This window comes from Neofelis nebulosa, chromosome 3 (assembly GCF_028018385.1).
Source record: "Neofelis nebulosa isolate mNeoNeb1 chromosome 3, mNeoNeb1.pri, whole genome shotgun sequence".
Taxonomy (NCBI): domain Eukaryota; kingdom Metazoa; phylum Chordata; class Mammalia; order Carnivora; family Felidae; genus Neofelis; species Neofelis nebulosa.
Window position 1 is genome coordinate 121,104,414 of NC_080784.1, and position 17,025 is coordinate 121,121,438.

A 17,025-nucleotide genomic window follows, 5' to 3' on the forward strand; every position below is an offset into this window, starting at 1 on the left:
TGAGGGAATTCTTGTTTTCTAATTGACTTATCAGAGGGCATGAACCTGTGTGATACTGTACAAACCCCTAAAAGTCACAGACAGATCCAGTATTAAGACACATCTGTGTTCTGACTCTAAGGACTATTTGACTTAAGAATGTATTCGTTCATTTAGCAAGCATTTATCGAGGAGCACTCTGAGCATCAGGCACTGTCCTTGTCCCTGGGGGGATTGCAATGAAAAAAGGCAGACCAGTTTCTGCCCTCCTGGGCTGTCCATTGTACAGTTGTCCTCGAAAACCAACCTCTGTGCTTCAGGGCCCAAATATAACGCAAACACAGAGTTTGGGATAAAGGGGAACAATAGCCAGGCAAAGGGGGTTGCAGCAGGCTCTGGCCTTCAAAATCTGCAAGCCCCTCCACCCCCAGGAAAGGGCTGGGGGGTTTATAGGGAAATACAGCATCCAGCCGGTTTTGACAGGAATTCTGTATGCTGCCAGCCTCCTTAGTCCAGTTAGTCGTTTTCAGGGTGGTATCAGGTTCCTAAGGCAAAAGGCTAAGAGGGAGGTGGGGAGCTTTGCAGAGAAGAAAAAGGTTACTTTATTTTTTTATTATTATTTTTTCAGTGTATTAGGATTTATTTATTTATTTATTTATTTATTTATTATTTAAATCAAAGTTAGTTAACATATAGTAGGGGCACCTGGGTGACTCAGTTACTTAAGCGTCCGACTTCAGCTCAGGTCATAATCTCACTGTTGGTGAGTTCGAGCCCTGCATCAGGCTTTGTACTGGCAGCTCAGAGCCTGGATCCCGCTTGGGATTCTGTGTGTGTCTCTCTCTCTCTGCCCCTCCTCCTCTCACGCTCTGTCTCTGTGTGTCTCAAAAATGAATAAACATTAAAATAAAATTTCAAAAAAGTTAACATATAGCGTAATTGTGATCTCAGGAGTGAAATTTAGTGATTCATCACTTACATAAAATCAAGCTCTGCTGAAGCATTAGTGCAGCCATTTTGATTTTTGTTCAACTTCAAGCTTTTAAGTGGTTTCAGGGGGAGACAGACAATAAGCAAGTAGACAAGGCTATTTCAGCTGGTGGCAAGTCCTATAAGGTTACTGTGACAGTGATGGGGAAGCTATGTTAGATAAGGCCATCTTGCTCAACACTTTAGGAAAAATTTTTTGAAAGTTCATGATAAACAAATGAAAAAAAAGTTTTTCAACTGAGAAAAGAGTCTTAAAAGACCTTACTGTAGGGATGCCTGGGTGGCTCTGTTGGTTAAGCATCCGACTTTTGATTTAGGCTCAGGTGATGATCTCATGGTTCATGGGTTCGAGGCCCGCATCAGGTTCTGTACTGGCAGCAAAGAGCCTGCTTGGGATTCTTTCTCTCTCTTTCTCTCAGTCCCTCCCTCCCTCTCTCTCTCTCTCTCAAAATAAATAAATAAACTTAAAAAAAAATAAAAAGAGGAGCCAGAAATTAAAAAAAAAAAACAAACACAAAACCCTTCACTGTAAATACCTGAGGAAGAAAAAGGACAATACCAGGTAGTTGGCTAGGCTGGGCTCTGAGCTTGTGATTGTTAAGCTGAGGCTGAGCTAACCTGCCAGGATGTCTTTGAGCCCTTGAATATGGGCCAAATAGTGAATGGGTTTTTGCAGAAATAGGGGTATTGCATCACTGTGTCAGGTTTTATCACTATCTCTGCTTATATCTGTAGACATGGGTTACTGAATCCTGCCATGAAAGAAAAGTTTGCAACAATAATGCAGCTTAATCCCTTCCATCAGATCTCAGCCTTTACACAGGATTTATTGAGCAACAGCTTGTGGCACACTATGCTATAAGCATAATACAACGTACACACCTGTAAAAGGATGACAGTAACACCTAAGCGACCCCAAATTCCTGGGAAGTGGGATGTCGGGATCATGGAAATTTCTGGTTAGGAACTAGTAAATCATTCCTGGTTCATCATCCACGTGAGAACAATACTCTTGTTCTTATTCTGTTATTGTTACTTATTATGGCTTTTGTAAAATTTACTGGATCTTGGGAGCCAATTCACATATTTCTAATCAGTGGGGCAGACATTATTGGTGGGCCCCCCTACAGCTGTTGTCCCCTCTTCTCTGCTAATAGAGGTGACTTTGAGTCCTGCCTCAGAGACTGAATTGCAATTGGTTATACTAATTGGATTCTCCTTTGCCAGTGATTGGTCTAAGGTGAGGCACGTGGCCCAATTCTGGCAAATGAAACACAAGGTGGCATTTAATGTAGGGTTTGCCGAGACAGCAGAGCGGGGGGAGGGGTAGGTTTTCCTGCCAGACAAGAAACAGACCTGAGGACCTGAGGAGGGACTCTACTGTTGGGTGAGGTTGAGAAGCTGCTGTGTGAGGACCTGACAGTTGGAGCTGCTGCAGCCTTTTTGTGAACTTGAGGAAACATTATTGACATGGTGGGGCGGTGGAGGGAGTGTCAGAGATGTTGAACTGTTGAGTGAACCCTGTAATCTAACTCCGGTCTTCTTACAAAAAATAAGGCCCTATTTTTCTTAATCCAGTTGTAGTCAGGTATTCTGATTTTATAACCCAAAGCATGTGAATTGATATAGCCGTTAAGGGTATGGGCTTTGAAATCAGACATAACTTATGTTTGAGTTCCAGAACCCCCACCAATAGGCTGTTCGATATTGTATTTAAGTTACTGAGTTTTTCTGTGCCTTAGTTTCTTTATCTTTAAAACTGGAGTAATAAGATGACAATAATAATACTAATAATAGTGAAGGCTTAATTAGATGATGCATACATACGGATAGCACACAATAATTATTCAACAAATGTTAGCTATCACGATCATCCTTTCCTCTGTGTTAAATCATCAAAGGAAGACTAAGCACTGGATGATGGTTGGGTACCAGCCAGGGGAGCTGCTGAGAGTGAGTAGCTGCAGCAGTGGGACCTGGAAGGGGGAGTGGTGAGCACCTTGATTCCTTCCCAGAGCCTTAAGCTCATCACCCTACTTGGTCATTCTGAAGTTACAACCGTAGAAAGTGAGGGTGAGGTCACACAGGTCATATTTGGCCAGCAGATGATTTTGTTGGCACAAAGAGTGGTTTTAAAAGTTGAATTACTTGGGGCACCTGGGTGGTTCAGTCCATTAAGTGTCCAGTTCTTTACATTTTTTTTAAACATTTATTTATTTTTGAGAGAGTCAGAGACAGAGTGTAAGCTGGGGAGAGGTAGAGAGAGAGGGAGACACAGAATCTGCAACAGGCTCCAGGCTCTGAGCTGGAAGCAAAGGGCTCGACTCGGGACTCGTACTCACCAACTGCGAGATCATGACCTGAGCCGAAGTCAGATGCTCAACAGGCTGAGCCACCCAGGTGCCCCAAGTGTTCAACTCTTGATTTTGGCTCACGTCTTGATCTAGCGGTTTGTGAGATGGAGCCCCATGTTGGACTCTGCACTGACAGCATAGAGCCTGCTTGGGATTCTCTCTCTCTCTGCCCCTCTCCTTCTCTCTCTCAAAATAAATTGATAAACTTAAAAAAATTTTTTTTTTAAGTTGAATTATTTGTTACCATTTAAAAAAGGGACATTCTGGGATGCCTGGGTGACTTGGTCAGTTAAGTATCTGACTCTTGATTTTGGCTCAAGTCATGATCTCATGGTTTGTGAGCTCGAGTACCACATCTGGCTCTGCACTGGCAGTGTGCAGCCTGCTTGGAGTTCTCTGTCTTCCTCTCTCTCTGCCCCTTCCTTGCTCACCATCTCTCTCTCACACACACAAAATAAATACATAAGCATTTTTTAAAAGGGAACATTCCATTTAAAATCTAGATCTATCTCTGATCTTGTAATGATATAAGAAAAGAAAACCACTATTTGCTTAATCCACTCACAGTTATTTTTATTTTGTAATTAAAAGCACTCAAACACATACAGACCATGAGCCTGGAGGTCAGACATAACTGGGCCTTGGAGAGGGTGGTGTGGGCGTCTGGGTTTTCTCCCAGTTGAGGGACTCCTGGTCATCAATTCCCTGTACTTGGATGTCTCTAGTAGGGAAGTCTGTGGAGGCCCGACTTATCCTCCACAGGGGGGGTGAAGGAAGAACCCTGCTCATTTATCATGGGAAGCCAGCCCAAGGTGGGTGAGGGACATGCTTCCCTATCCTTATTTTTGGTGCTTGAACAAAAAGATTTTTAGCTCATCAAACTTGCAAATACAACGAACTAGATTTGGCCTTTTAAAGATCCAGACTGTGTCTGTGCGTGTGTGTGCGCGTGTGTGTGCGTGTGTGTACGAGTATGTACGCAAATGAGGCCCGCATGCAGTGCAGTGGCTATGGGCGCATGCTCTGATATTGAACTTCCGATATGCAAATTTGGCTCCAACACAGACTGAACTTGGACAAATCACTTAAGCTCCACACCTCTGTTTCCTTATCTCTAAGATGGGCTTAATAGTAATAATTAGCTCATAAGACTGTGAAGATTGAAGAAGGTGCAGCAGGTACAGCACCTAGCAGGGGTGAGCAGGAAATGCCCTAACTGGAATGATCAGGCCTACGGGAGCTTACACTGTTCTTGTCCAAAGAAAAAAAACAATTTAACTCTTCTCTACTAAGGAAAAATAATCACCAGGCTTCTGTGACCTGAATTGAAGGGAAAGCATTCAGGCAGAAAGCCCAAGAAGTTTCTAATTCCCTCTTCTTGTAGGCCTCTTTCCATTTTTATTGAAGCAAAAAAAGTCGAGTAGCAAGAGGCATGCCAGCTGTTGCATGATTGTGCAAAATTCTGCTTCTTCCAGCAGAGGCCTCCTGTGCACAGGAAATGAGGCTGGCGGGGCGGCGGAGGGGGGACGGCGGAGGGGACAGCCGTGGGCCACCACACTGGTTTCCAGGAGGCTTCCCCTGAATAAGGCAGGAAGGAGGGGCTGGGGAAGAGTTTGCAGGGCCTCCTAATGCGGGATGCCCTAATGCCAGTGCCGCCCAAATGTGCAAGTCTTTCTTCAAGGAAAGAAAGAAAGTGAAGGGAGGGGGTTGGGGGAGGGAGAAAGCAGAGGGGAGAAAGAGAAAGAAAGAGACAGAAAGGGAGAGAGTGAGAAAGAGATAGGGAAAGAGGAAGGAGAAAGGGCGAGAGAAACAGGAAGAGAGGCAGAGAGAGAAGGGATGGAGGGAGGAAAAAAGGAAAGATGGAAGGGAGGGAGGGTGGAGGGATTATGATTTTTAATCCTAATTTGATTACTGTGGGTGGATGAGAACTTGGCACAAAGCCTCCAGAAGAGGTGAAGGATGAGGGAGAAGTCAGATGAACGTTTACAAGGCGCCGTAAGGGTGGGAGCAGTGGCGAGGGACGGAAACCCGAGTTCAGGCGTCATCTGAAGAAAGGCAGGAACCTGGTGAGGCAGAGGGAGTGCGGGCATGTGGGTGACACGAGGCCCACGCATTCTTTCTTGAAACTTTAAATCTGGGTTGCTTTGCCTTTCAGATCTAAAATGGTCCCTGGCTCCTGTAAGTGTGCATATGTTGATCTTCACTCAAGAGGCGCTCTGGGGGCAAGAAGTCAGGGCCAAAGGGCGGCTTTGCCCTTTCCAGATCAAAACTGGGGAGAAGGCCGCTAAGGACCACTGGCTTCCAGGAGCGCGGGAACATTTCCGGGGCGGCCCTGCCCCCTGCTGGAGAGGTCCCGTCCCCGTGTCCCCGTGTCCCCGTGGCAGTGATCTCAGGCGTGGCGGGAGGGGTGCAGGCCGGGGACTTTCGGGAGCAGCGGCGGTGGAGCTTGATGGGGCTGGGACTTCTGGTCCTGGGGCGGGATTCCATACTAACACGTGGGCCTCGGGAGAGTTTGGAGGCCCCGCCTGGCGTGAATTGTTGGCAGAAGAGGAGGGGGAAGCACCGGCAGAACCGGGCAGAGTGTGGAGGACCCCCGAAGCAAAGGAGGTGAGAGGGACCAGAAGGAAGGCCAGGGGGTAGGAGACGGCCTGAGGGCGTGGCCCCTCCCGGGGGGCTGCTCGCAGGGACCAGTGCGGAGGCCGGGTGCTGTCACGTGTGCTGCCGATGGGACGCCGCTTTCCCGCTGCTCTGCCAGCCCTCAGTACCTGCTTTTGGCAGCTTCGCCTTCCCTCTCGTAGCCCTGTCTGGGTGACCTTCCCTATCGGAGCAGCCACGCGTTCTGTGCTGGGCTGCAGAGCCAGGCCGAGGAGTGCCGTGTGAGCAGTGAAGGCCGAGTCCAGACCTCGCTGCTTCCACTAGACCAGGAACCTCCAGGTACCTCGGGGGCTTTGTCATGTTGCAAAAAAATGGGCAGGAATTAAAACCCTTCCCTGTTTACTTCTCAGATTGTTATGAGAATAAATATTTGAAAATATTTTGTAAACGAAAGTTTTCAGCTTTTGTATTTTGATTTTGTTTTCAAAACTACAAAAGGAAATTTATTTCAACAGCAAAAGAGAACATTTACATTCGAACACAGTGATGAAAGGATGTCCCGCGAAAGAAAAAAAAAAAAAGCCCGTAACATGGAGTTTTTTATTTCAATTTCTGAAACAAAATAACTTGGGGATTCTTGCCTTAGGAAAGGAAAAGGGGAACAGCACAACAGTTCTTCTTGCCAGAGCATAGTCCTTGCAGCTTGGTTGTCTAGTATCCAGCATCAATTCATGACCTACCCTGATCCTCATACACTCCCATCATGGGCCTGGAGGGTTAATCTCACCGTCTTCAGCACCAGCCTGCTTCCTGGGCCCCAAGAAGGAACCTCAGGGGAAGAGGTTTCCAGAATTCTGTTTTATTTGTTATTCTTGTGGCCTGGAGAGAATATTATTTCACTTAGAACTCCCTCCTGTTCCTTTTCCATTCATCGCAGAAATGGGAATGAAGGCCCTGACCGTTCTCTGTAGATCACAAGGAAGATAAACTTGCTTGCCCCTCTCCTTTGGGCAGGATCCCAAGGGCCACGGCCCCTTGATGCCCCTTAATCTTGGCATCAACAAGCCCACAAAGTCTCTTGTGTGGCATTGAAGGAACTACAGACCACAGAGGGTGGAGAGCAGGCTTCTCCTCGAGTCAGTGCAAGAGCATTAAGACTTGGCTGTACCTTTACCCCGTCCTACCAGGTCTGATACCCTTGCTCCTCTGTGAGGATTTCCTGAAGAGAAATTTACAGTGCGTCTTTCATTCTTAATCCTGGGAAATCGTTTTGTTTGGTGATGGCCATTGACCATGACTGCAGGGGGACTTTCAGAGTGAGTGAGTGTTTGCATATACATTGGAATTAGAAAGAACTTCCAGGTTCAACCTCCTCCATCAGTTAGGTAAAGAACTTTGATCTGTGCCAAACATGGGATCAGTTCACCCAAATCAACCCACTCCTAATAATGGGAACAAAAGTTGATCACCCTATAGCTTCCCTGTTCTTAGCGTGGCCATGAGACTGGTCTATTCAAAACTCCCATTTAGTGCCACCTGGGTGGCTCAGTCAGTTAAGCTTTTGACTTTTGATTTCGGCTCAGGTCATGATCTCATGGTTTGTGAGTTTGAGCCCCACGTTGGGCTCTGAACTGGCAGTACAGAGCCTGCTTGGGAATCTCTGTCTCCCTCTCCCTCTGCCCCTCCTCTGCTAACAAAAAATCTCTCTCTCTCAAAAATAAATAAATAAACATTAAAAAGAAAAAAACCCACCAAACAAAAAACCCTCCAAAATTCCATTCAAAACTCCCACACGTACTTCTCCATGCTCTTTTCCCCTTCCAGCTATCTGGGACTGTCACTCCCCAGCAAGACCCTGGGAGCCATGGGCTGGAGGAAGAGTGACTGTCAGCCAGGATCCTTTCATGACAAAGTAGAAGAGAGACACCCTACCTACCCCCTGACCCTGCTGCAAGTGTGGCTATTAAACTGCCTTACTGGAATTGGGAGATGTTGCTGTTAAATATTTTATGTGTGCCTTAGTTTACTCATCTGTAAAACAGGAACGAAATTTTTTACTTCACAAGGTTTTTAAACTAGTAATATGAGCGCTAATGAATGATGGCCACCCATTGTAGTGCCTGGCACGTAACAGATGCTCACAAAATCCTTGTTGAATACGTATCTTCATTCCTGGAGGATTGTTGTGATATTTCAATGAAAATGTCATTTTGGAAACAGAGAGATCAAGATGGAAAAGCTAGTTGATGGAAATGAAAAAATGATATTTCAGCCCCTTCCTCCCTCTGTTTTAAGAAGCTTGGACAATCTGAGGAAATAGTCATTTGTCCAGGGGAATGGAGTAGCCTATTATAGGTATCATGGAATCCGTAATACAGTAGGATGACATCTGTTTAATTTCAAGCCCCTTTTTAGTGTCTTCCCCAACCAAAGGACAAGAATTTATAGTCTCTGGGATTGGTGTTTAAATGAAGCAGCAGGCTAAGGGTACCTGGGTGGCTCAGTCGGTTGAGTGTCCAACTTTGGCTCAGGTCATGATCTCACAGCTCGTGAGTTCGAGCCCCGCGTCGGGCTCTGTGCTGATGGCTCAGAGCCTGGAGCCTGCTTTGGATTCTGTGTCTCCCTCTCTCTCTGACCCTTCCCCACTTGCACTCTGTCTCTCTCTCAAATAAACATTAAAAAAATGAAGCAGCAGGTTTATGTTTTTTTAAACATAAAAAAATGACAGTAAGGATCATAAACAGGATCAAAAATTCCTTGTACAGATTTGTATGGATTTTTTTCTTTCTCTTTGAAATATAACATCTTTCCTTCAGAGGACTTAGACATCATTAAAGAGTAACCTCGGGGATCAGACAGACCTAGATTTGAATCCTGGGTAAATTAGTTAATATTCAGATTATCTGTTCCCTTGCTGTAAAATTGGGGTTAGGTATGTACCTCATAGAGATGTCCTGTTGCCAAAGGGATTGCACATAAATTTGCCTGGCTCCTTCCTTTCCTTTGTCTTGCGAAGGTGCATCTTGCTAAGACCCTCGGCTGGTTTGTGAGGCCGCACTCAGTAGTGACCAGGAATATCCACATCATATAAAGTTACTGCAGAGGACTCAGGGGGGTCGTGAGACTGCCCAGCCTGCAAAAGTCTAGGTTATGCCTGCAGAGTAAAGATCACAAAGTTCTGAGAAAGCTATTTTTAAATGGCTTCCTGCTGAGAGACCAGCTTTCTGGAAAGGTTTATTTCCGGCCCATTGTAGCTTTCCACCTGATCTCCTACAATCCTTCTGGTATTTATCCCCATCTGCTGGTACAATATGAGAGACACTCCTTCCTCAGAGGCAGACGGCTGTTGATAGCCTTTTTGCTCAAGCACCATGCAGGGGCTCAGGCCAGCACTGAGATCTGGGAGGAGAAAGAGGAAGTTTCTGGAACAGAAGAGAAACAGGGCTTCTTATTAAAGAAGGGGAATGTTATTTTTAGTCTCGGCATGAGTTGCTTTTAGTTGTTCCTCTGGGGAGTCAGCTTCTCTTTAAAGTGACTCTCTGGTATGGGAGCTGTCAGGTTAGAGACCTGGAGAATGTAACACTCCACAGAGAACTTAAAATATCCACCGTAATTTTACTCGTGAACCTGCTATTTGCTCAGGGCTCCGCTGAACAGCTTGTCTCTACTTGAGCAGCACGGGCTAAGGCAGCTTGAAGGTTAGACGGGTGTGACGAATGGCTGGCGACTGGAATCCTCTCGAGGCTTCCTTCCCTGATGCATCTGCTGGTTGGTGCTGGCACTGGCTGTGAGCTCAAGTGAAAGCCATTGGCTGAGCACCTACATGTGGCTTCTCCATGTGGCCACTTGGCTCCCTCAGAGCATGCTAACTGGGTTCCGAGAGGGGGCCTGGGCAGAAGCTGCATTGCATGTTCCTACCTAACCTCGGAAGTCACTTAGCATCACTTCTACCCTTATTGTAGGCCTCCATTGACAGAGAAGGAATGTAGGCCCCTCCCCTTAGTGGGAGGAGTGTCAGCATCCACAACTTAAGACAGGAGACCTGTGTTGGCCTGTGGAGAATGACTGTCTGCCACAGAGAGGAACGGGTGAAGGAATGGAGGCATGGGCTTGTTGTTGGAAAATTAAGGAGAGCAAGCTACTTTTTCTTTTACTTTCAAGTACAACTTTCAAACACTGGAAGAATGGATTGGAGCATGTGGAGAAATAGCAATGTAAGAGAAAAACAGAAGTAGAATTGAAAAAATATATTTTCTTTATTTGGGACACACGGTGACACGAAGAACCCAAACTGGTTTTACACCAGACGGCAAAGTCTTGCTTAGAAAGGCCTCCTCTATTTCAAGATTATTCATCCATGATTTCTAGTATTTCTGTGGTTTAATTTTTGATATATTTGGAAATCATTTTGATGAAAGGAGGGAACTGAGAGTTCAGATTGACTTCTTCCAAGTGATTAACCAGTTGGAACATACACTTACTGATTAACCATCTTTTCCTAATTGATTTGAAATTTATCATATCCTAACTTCCTATTTTGGGGTCCACTTCTGGACTCCATTATTTTAATCTACTTTCATATCCTACACTCAGATAATTCTCCAACCCGTGAGCTCTGGAACTAGACAGATCTAAATTCAGAAGCAGCTTAGCCACTGCCTACTTGAATTCTTGGGCCTCAATTTGCTTCTGTGTAAGTTGGGGATAATTGTATATATCTGATTGGGTCATTTTCAAGATTGCATGACTTCATGTGTTGTGCAAAAGCAGAGACCATTAGCTCCCAGCCCCGTGCAGGTTGGGCTCTCTGGAAGCCGGCTCTGAGACGGAGCTTCATGAGTGGGATGTTTATTTGGGGGTGCCCTAAGATCAACGCCTGTGGCTGGGCAGGGGAGGAGGCAGTAACTGGGCAGGGGGAAGACCTGTGTTGTGACGCGGACCCAAGCACCAGCCCAGCCAGCGAGGAGGGGCTCGAGCACAGACAGCCCTTCAATACTGTCCTGGGCCGACCAGCATTTGTACGCCGCATCAATCAGTGTTACTTGAGGCCATCAGCGAAACGAGTGTGACCTGGGTGAGGTGGCTCTCTGAGGCTGAAGCAGCCCCCAAAGGAACAGACAGGTGGAAGCCTTTTGCTAAGTGTGTTCCCAGCGGCCGGGTGGACGTGTCCTTTGGTAAAGAGGCTTTCTTGGTTGCCTGTCACAGAGTTCACCACAGCCCCTCATTCGAATGCTTTTCATTTCTCCTCTCCCTTATTTCCAAGTCTCTGAGTGACGAACAGTTCAGCAGAGATTCACGCTGGAAGGCTGCCTGTCCCGAGCCCTCTGGTAGGCGGCTGAAGTACTTTATGCATCACAGAGGCACTGGGAACGCACCGAGGTGTGAGGAGGAATGATTTTGCACGAGGTGGAGTAAGGTGAGGCGATACGGCCTAAATGAAACGAGCCAAGCAAGGATTCGACAAACCCAGAGCTTTCATCTCACCTTAAAACACTTCTCTTTTGATCATTTATTTTTGTTGTTCATTTCTGGGTCAAAAACTTGACTCTGAAGGGGAATGTGAATGTGATAACCAGGCTGTGGAACGATCCCGTGATTACAGGGAATCATCTCAGAAAAGTATTTCTGGAGATCAAACAAGATGAGGTCATCAATTTGCTTTTCTTTTTATTATAAAAGTAAAATAAAAAATAGCATTTATAAATCCAACATTTTTTCCTTTAAAGTATTTGATCTAAAAAACATATTTACAATAGCAAAATGCAGAAAAGGGGGAAAATACCATTTTCAGCACTGATTGTAACCATGTTTAAATATTGACATGTACAGGTTCTTTTTTTCAAATCACATAGATAACCACATTAGAAAAAGCAGTAAGCCTTTTTTATTATACACCGTGTGACTCTCATTTAAAAATATTCCTTTTCTTAATCCTTAATCTGAGCGCACGCCTGTGCTGTGGACGGCCAGAAATAACACCAGGTGGACACTGGGACACCTTTTAATGACAGTGGGAGCGCAGCAAGGGGACAGCAGCAGTGACCATGGAAAGCAGCCGGTAAAGCTCAATAAGCTAATTCGCCCACAAGGAGGCGCCAGCCCGGCTCGCCGTGACCGCTGGAGCAGCTGGAAGTGGACGGGACTAACATTCATGTGAGAACCAAGAAAGGAAGCCACCTTCAAAAGGCCTTGAATTAAATTCCGAGTGATTCAGGCAGGCTGGTTTTCCTCTGAGCACCTCTGGATGCCCTTCGCCTTCCTTCTTTTGGACAGTGTGGTGGAATTTCAGAGCTTTGGTTTTACATGGTGCGGGGCGCTGCCAGCAGGCTAGATTTTGCCTTCTATAGGTCCTTCCCGCCCGTACTCACGGGGCACTTTGTTAAGAGTCAGCAAGGAGCCGCCGCCGGTCAGAGACTCTGTAAAGCTGAGTTTGCGGAAGGAGGTCTCCACGCCGCTGTCACAGATGCTGTCGTCCCGGACCTCGTCTGGGGGAAGAAGCACAGATTCACTGGGGTGCGGCTGGGCAAAGGCAGAGTCTTAGCTCTCATACACCTTCCATTCTGGCCGGCCTCGGGGTTTGGATCTACAAGGCTCGTGGGCTGCTTCTGCCTATCGGGTTCCCCAAGTCACCGCGCCTCCCCGCCCGCGCTGCCTGCTTGTCTCTACTGTGCACGGTGAGGGGAGGAGGGAGAACCTTGAGAATATAAAAACTGTGAAGACATCAAAATTAGTCAAATGCTTTCACATCTCTTTTTTACCATCATGTTTATCAGAATCCTTTCTGAGTTCTCCTAACTCACAGTGTACTTTTTTTTCTTAGAAATCAGGTGTATTTTTCCAACCACCATATTACCTATTTTATAGCTGGGAAAATTGCTGAACCCTGGCAAAATAAATGGGTGACAGAAGCAGGAGGTAGAGATGAGACATCTCTCCGGGGCCTCACGTGCTAGTGAACGCTGTATGTTGCGTCCAAAACATTCTGGTGGCAAAGAAAATAAGGTGATTATGATGAAAATGAGTCTGTACTGAACAATAGGTCAAATTCTCCTTGTTGAGAAGTGTCTTTAGAGATCTGAACAGTGTTGAGTTATTCCCCATAGAGAGGAAGTGATCAAAGAAACACAAGTCTAATATACACAAATCAAAATGATACCTTCATGTATATTCAATTCCAATATTAAAATATTAAGACCTTAATGGCATTGACACGGCTATTGTCTTCTAATTGACTTGTTGAGTTAATCCAATGAGCCAGTCTTTACTGGGTTTCTTTTAAATTTTTAAAAAATGTTTATTTATTTTTGAGAGACAGAGAGAGCATGAGTGGGGGAGGAGCAGAGAGAGAGGGAGACACAGAATCCAAAGCAGTCTCCAGGCTCTGAGCTGTCAGCACAGAGCCTAACGCAGGGATCGAACCCGCGAACTGTGAGATCATGACCTGAGCTGAAGTCGGACGCTTAACTGAGCCACCAAGCACCCCTCTTTATTGGGTTTCTATTATGTGCCAGGAAGTACAAGGTATTTTAAAAATAACTACAAGTCAGAAATCAAATAAAATTTCAAAAATATAAGTATTTTCTGGGTGCTGGGTGGCTCAGTCAGTCGGTAAGCATCTGACTTTGGCTCAGGTCATGATCTCACCGTTTGTGAGTTTGAGTCCCACAGCAGGTGAGATCAAACCCCGCTTAGGATGAGCATGAGCCCCACTCAGGGTGAGACCCACTTCTCTCTCTCTCTCTCTGCCCCTCGTGGGATTCTCTCTCCCTCTCTCCCTCCTCCATTCTCCCTCATTCACTGTGCCCTCTCTCAAAAAATAAAAATAAATAAAATAAAATAAAATAAAATAAAATAAAAAAGATATAAGTATTTTCCTGTTTCTTTGTGTAAAAGGAGCACCAGGTCAGGATATAGGAGATGTGGATTATTTTCCTGGCAGTCACATTATTCCTTTCTAAAGTGCACAACATCTGTCCTTACTCTCCTAGGAAGGGCCCTGATAAGTGACACTTGTGCTGAAACTGAAAGGCAAGAAGGAACCACCAGGTGAGGATCTTTGTAGGGAAGGGAAAGAGAAGGTTCAGGTCTTAAGACTGGCTCAGACCTGTGAGCAGAACAGTTGCAGGTGGGGGGGCCCGGGTGGTGGGGCAGGAGGAAGGGCATATGAAAGCATTTACAAGAGAGAATGGACAAAGGGACACTGCCTTTATTTATTTATTTAAATATGTTTATTTATTTTTGAGAGACAGAGCACAAGCTGGGGAGGGGCAGAGAGAGGGAGACAGAGAATGTGAATGAGGCTCCAGGCTCTGAGCTGTCAGAGCCCGATGTGGGGCTTGAACCCAAGAGCTGTGAGATTATGACCTGGGCGGCAGTCGGCTGCTTAACTAACTGAGCCACCCAGGTTCCCCAGGGGCACTGCCTTTATTACTTACTGCTCTATCTTCAAAGGCTTATACTGGGCTAGGCACTCAGGATGCACTCAATAAAGATTTGGTGAATGGATGAACTGGAAGGTATAAAACGGGAGTGACATAAAAGCAACTAATTTTTATTTTTTTCCTTTTTTTAAAAAACTGTTTATTTTGCGAGAGAGGGAATGGGAGCGAGTGAGTGGGGAAGGGACGGAGAGAGAGAGAGAGAGAGAGAGAGAGAGAGAATCCTAAGCACAGAGACTGATGCGGGGCTTGATGACCTGAGCCAAGATCAAGAGTTGGACACTCAACCACCTGAACCACCCAGGTGCCTCTTGCCTTTTTTTAATAGCACTAATTTTTAAAAAGAATCTCACTATCTGTTGTGTTGAGAGTGGACTGAAGGGAGGGGGACAGCCTGGAAGCAGGGAGACCGATGAAGAGCCGCTAGAGGAAGTGGGGCAAAAAATGAGGGCGGGTGCACAAGGGTGGGTGTCTGAGAGCAAGGACTGGGCTGTGTGTGAGGTGGTTTCTAGCAGCAAGTGTCCGTGGGCAAAGTCTCAGATTTTTGTCTAAACCCGGAGGATGGCAGTGCTTCTGCCTGACATGGCCAACTGTTCATCTTTCAAAGATGAGCGAATTCTAGTTGCTGCTATGTTCTCAGTGGTGTGTGAGCCGAGGACACTGGATGAGTCAGGAGAGGGAAGGGGGGTGGGGGGTCCAGACAGAAAGTGCGGAGTGGTCGCTGAGAGAGGGCAAGAACCCATTTACAGGGAAACAAAGGGTTATTGGGCTGTGCTGGGGGTCTGTTATGTTATGTGTTTCAGATGAGTGACGGAGGGGTGGGTAAGGGTCAGTGCTGTAGGTTGGGAGGAGGCGAAGAGAGAAGGTGAAGCCATTGCAGGGGTGGAGGTGAGGAGCTAGGGTGCTGTGGTGGGAACTGGGGCCAGTCCTGGCTCTATAAGCCTTGCTCTGTATGTTTCTCTCTCTCTTTTTTAAAGTTGTGTTTTTGTTTTTTTTTGAGAGAGATAGAGCAGGGGAGGGGCAGAGAGAGAGAGAGAGAGAGAATCCTAAGCAGACTTTGCACTGCCAGCGCACAGCCCGACATGGGGCTCGATCCCACAAACTGTGAGATGATGACCTGAGCTGAAATCAAGAGTCGGACACTTAGCCGACTGAGCCACCCAGGTGCCCTCTGTCTTTTTTAATTTTAAGAAGTGAGAGAAACACTATTTGCCTTAACCAGCCACATCATGTGGTTTTTAATATTTATTAGGAACTGAAGTGACCCACAGATTAATGTGACTGTTCCTGGGGACAGCCCCCCACCTGACCGGTAGCAGCAGGAGAGGGGCAGAGGGTAGAACCTGTGAGCTGCAGGGGGGAAGACAGACACACTGGACCATGTACTCAGGGAACGATGGCAGGGAGGACAGCCATATCCCAAGACACTGAAGACGCAGTCTGGGGAGCAGAGATGATCTCAGCTGTCCTGTTGTTTCCTTACCTACTGGTGACCTTGTGGAGGCAGGTGAGAGGGGCAGTGAGAGGGTCTTCCCTGGGCTGGGGGCTGCAGTTCCCGCGGTGCAGAAGGCGGCCTGGATCACTTCGATCGCTTCGGTATAGCCCATCTGTCTCAGGGCCTCCACCAGCTCTTTAATTGTCCCCCCAGAGACCTGTGTGGAAGACAAGAAGAGTGTGTCCCGGTGCCAGGAGCAAGTGGGCAGGCTGTCAGCATGACACGCACCACCCCCCTTAACCCCCGAGAGAGCCTGGCGGCACTGGAGGGGTCAGAGGGAAGAGCGGAGAAGGAGACACACGGTCGTCGAGTGGAGTTTCCTGTTTCAGCTCAGAGACCACTCAGGAAATCACAGAGAAGTGGCTTCCAGTAAGCACAGGGGACAGAGAGGGAGAGAAGTGCTGAGGCAGTGAAACTCTACCTGCAGCGAAGGTCACGCCGTATCCCTGTTTGGGCTGAAGCTCTGAAAACCACCGAGAAACAAGAGCTAACAAGGAAATCTTCAGTAGAAAATAATTTCACCTCACAGAACCCTTCCCCTCACAGAAAGCTGACTCCATGTCCTGCCACAGGATGAAGGCATGTTCTTGGGGCCAGGAAGGTAACGCACACGAATCACAGTTTGTTCGGCGGGGGGAGGGTCAAAGTTCCCTCTAAGTAGGATTTTTGCAGGAAATCGCAAGGTATTTGAAAATAGGGAACACCTGAAGGTATCTGAAAGCTGTCTTCTTACAAAGGCGGGTTTCCACCCTGGCCTGGGTCACCCTCCCAGGATATGAGCCATGAGTGACTGATTTTCCTCCTCACAGTTAAGGGAGGGGGGAGGGAACCAGGCCCAAGTCAGCGATGTTAACAGAGGAGGGTCCAATAAAAATGTGAGGTGATGTGTTACCTCGTAGTTGTCCATAAGAGTTTTAGAAGGAGCGGGACTCAGCCGGAAGGCATTATTTAGTATCCCCAGGCCTAACTTCTGTGCCAGGGTAGCCCAGTTTTTGTCTGGATCAGGGATTTCTAGCAACTTGTAGAGCTGCAACTTGGCATCTTCAGTCAGCTGTTTCATGTCTCCTGAAGGAATGAAGAAGAAACACGGCTGTCCTAAGCGACCAGAGTCACTCTGGAGGGACTGACCATGGCCACACGGCTGCTCTCTAATGCCCAGTGGGAGCAGTGAAGC

The 17,025-nt window shown here is 46.8% G+C and overlaps 1 protein-coding gene and 1 long non-coding RNA gene across 5 annotated transcripts in view; one reads left to right on the plus strand and one right to left on the minus strand.

Moving 5' to 3' along the window:
* The first annotated feature begins 5,218 nt into the window (after window positions 1-5,218).
* On the plus strand, window positions 5,219-7,900 carry LOC131507264 (uncharacterized). Of its 2 annotated transcripts, XR_009259423.1 has the most exons (3): window positions 5,219-5,389; window positions 5,479-6,257; window positions 6,856-7,900. It is a non-coding gene; the product is annotated as an uncharacterized LOC131507264 (long non-coding RNA). The 2 variants fall into 2 exon arrangements; XR_009259422.1 differs by having other exon boundaries at window positions 5,219-6,257.
* A 3,660-nt stretch (window positions 7,901-11,560) lies between these two features.
* The window catches only part of NFKB1 (nuclear factor kappa B subunit 1), a 117,802-nt gene continuing 112,337 nt past the window's right edge, over window positions 11,561-17,025 (minus strand). For all 3 annotated transcript variants that reach the window (XM_058721795.1, XM_058721794.1, XM_058721796.1), the window contains 3 exons: window positions 16,744-16,916; window positions 15,840-16,008; window positions 11,561-12,403 (listed from right to left, as the gene is read on the minus strand). In XM_058721795.1, coding sequence (XP_058577778.1) covers window positions 12,246-12,403; window positions 15,840-16,008; window positions 16,744-16,916 — 500 coding nt within the window. In that variant the 3' untranslated portion in view covers window positions 11,561-12,245. The remainder of the gene's footprint in view (window positions 12,404-15,839; window positions 16,009-16,743; window positions 16,917-17,025) is intronic.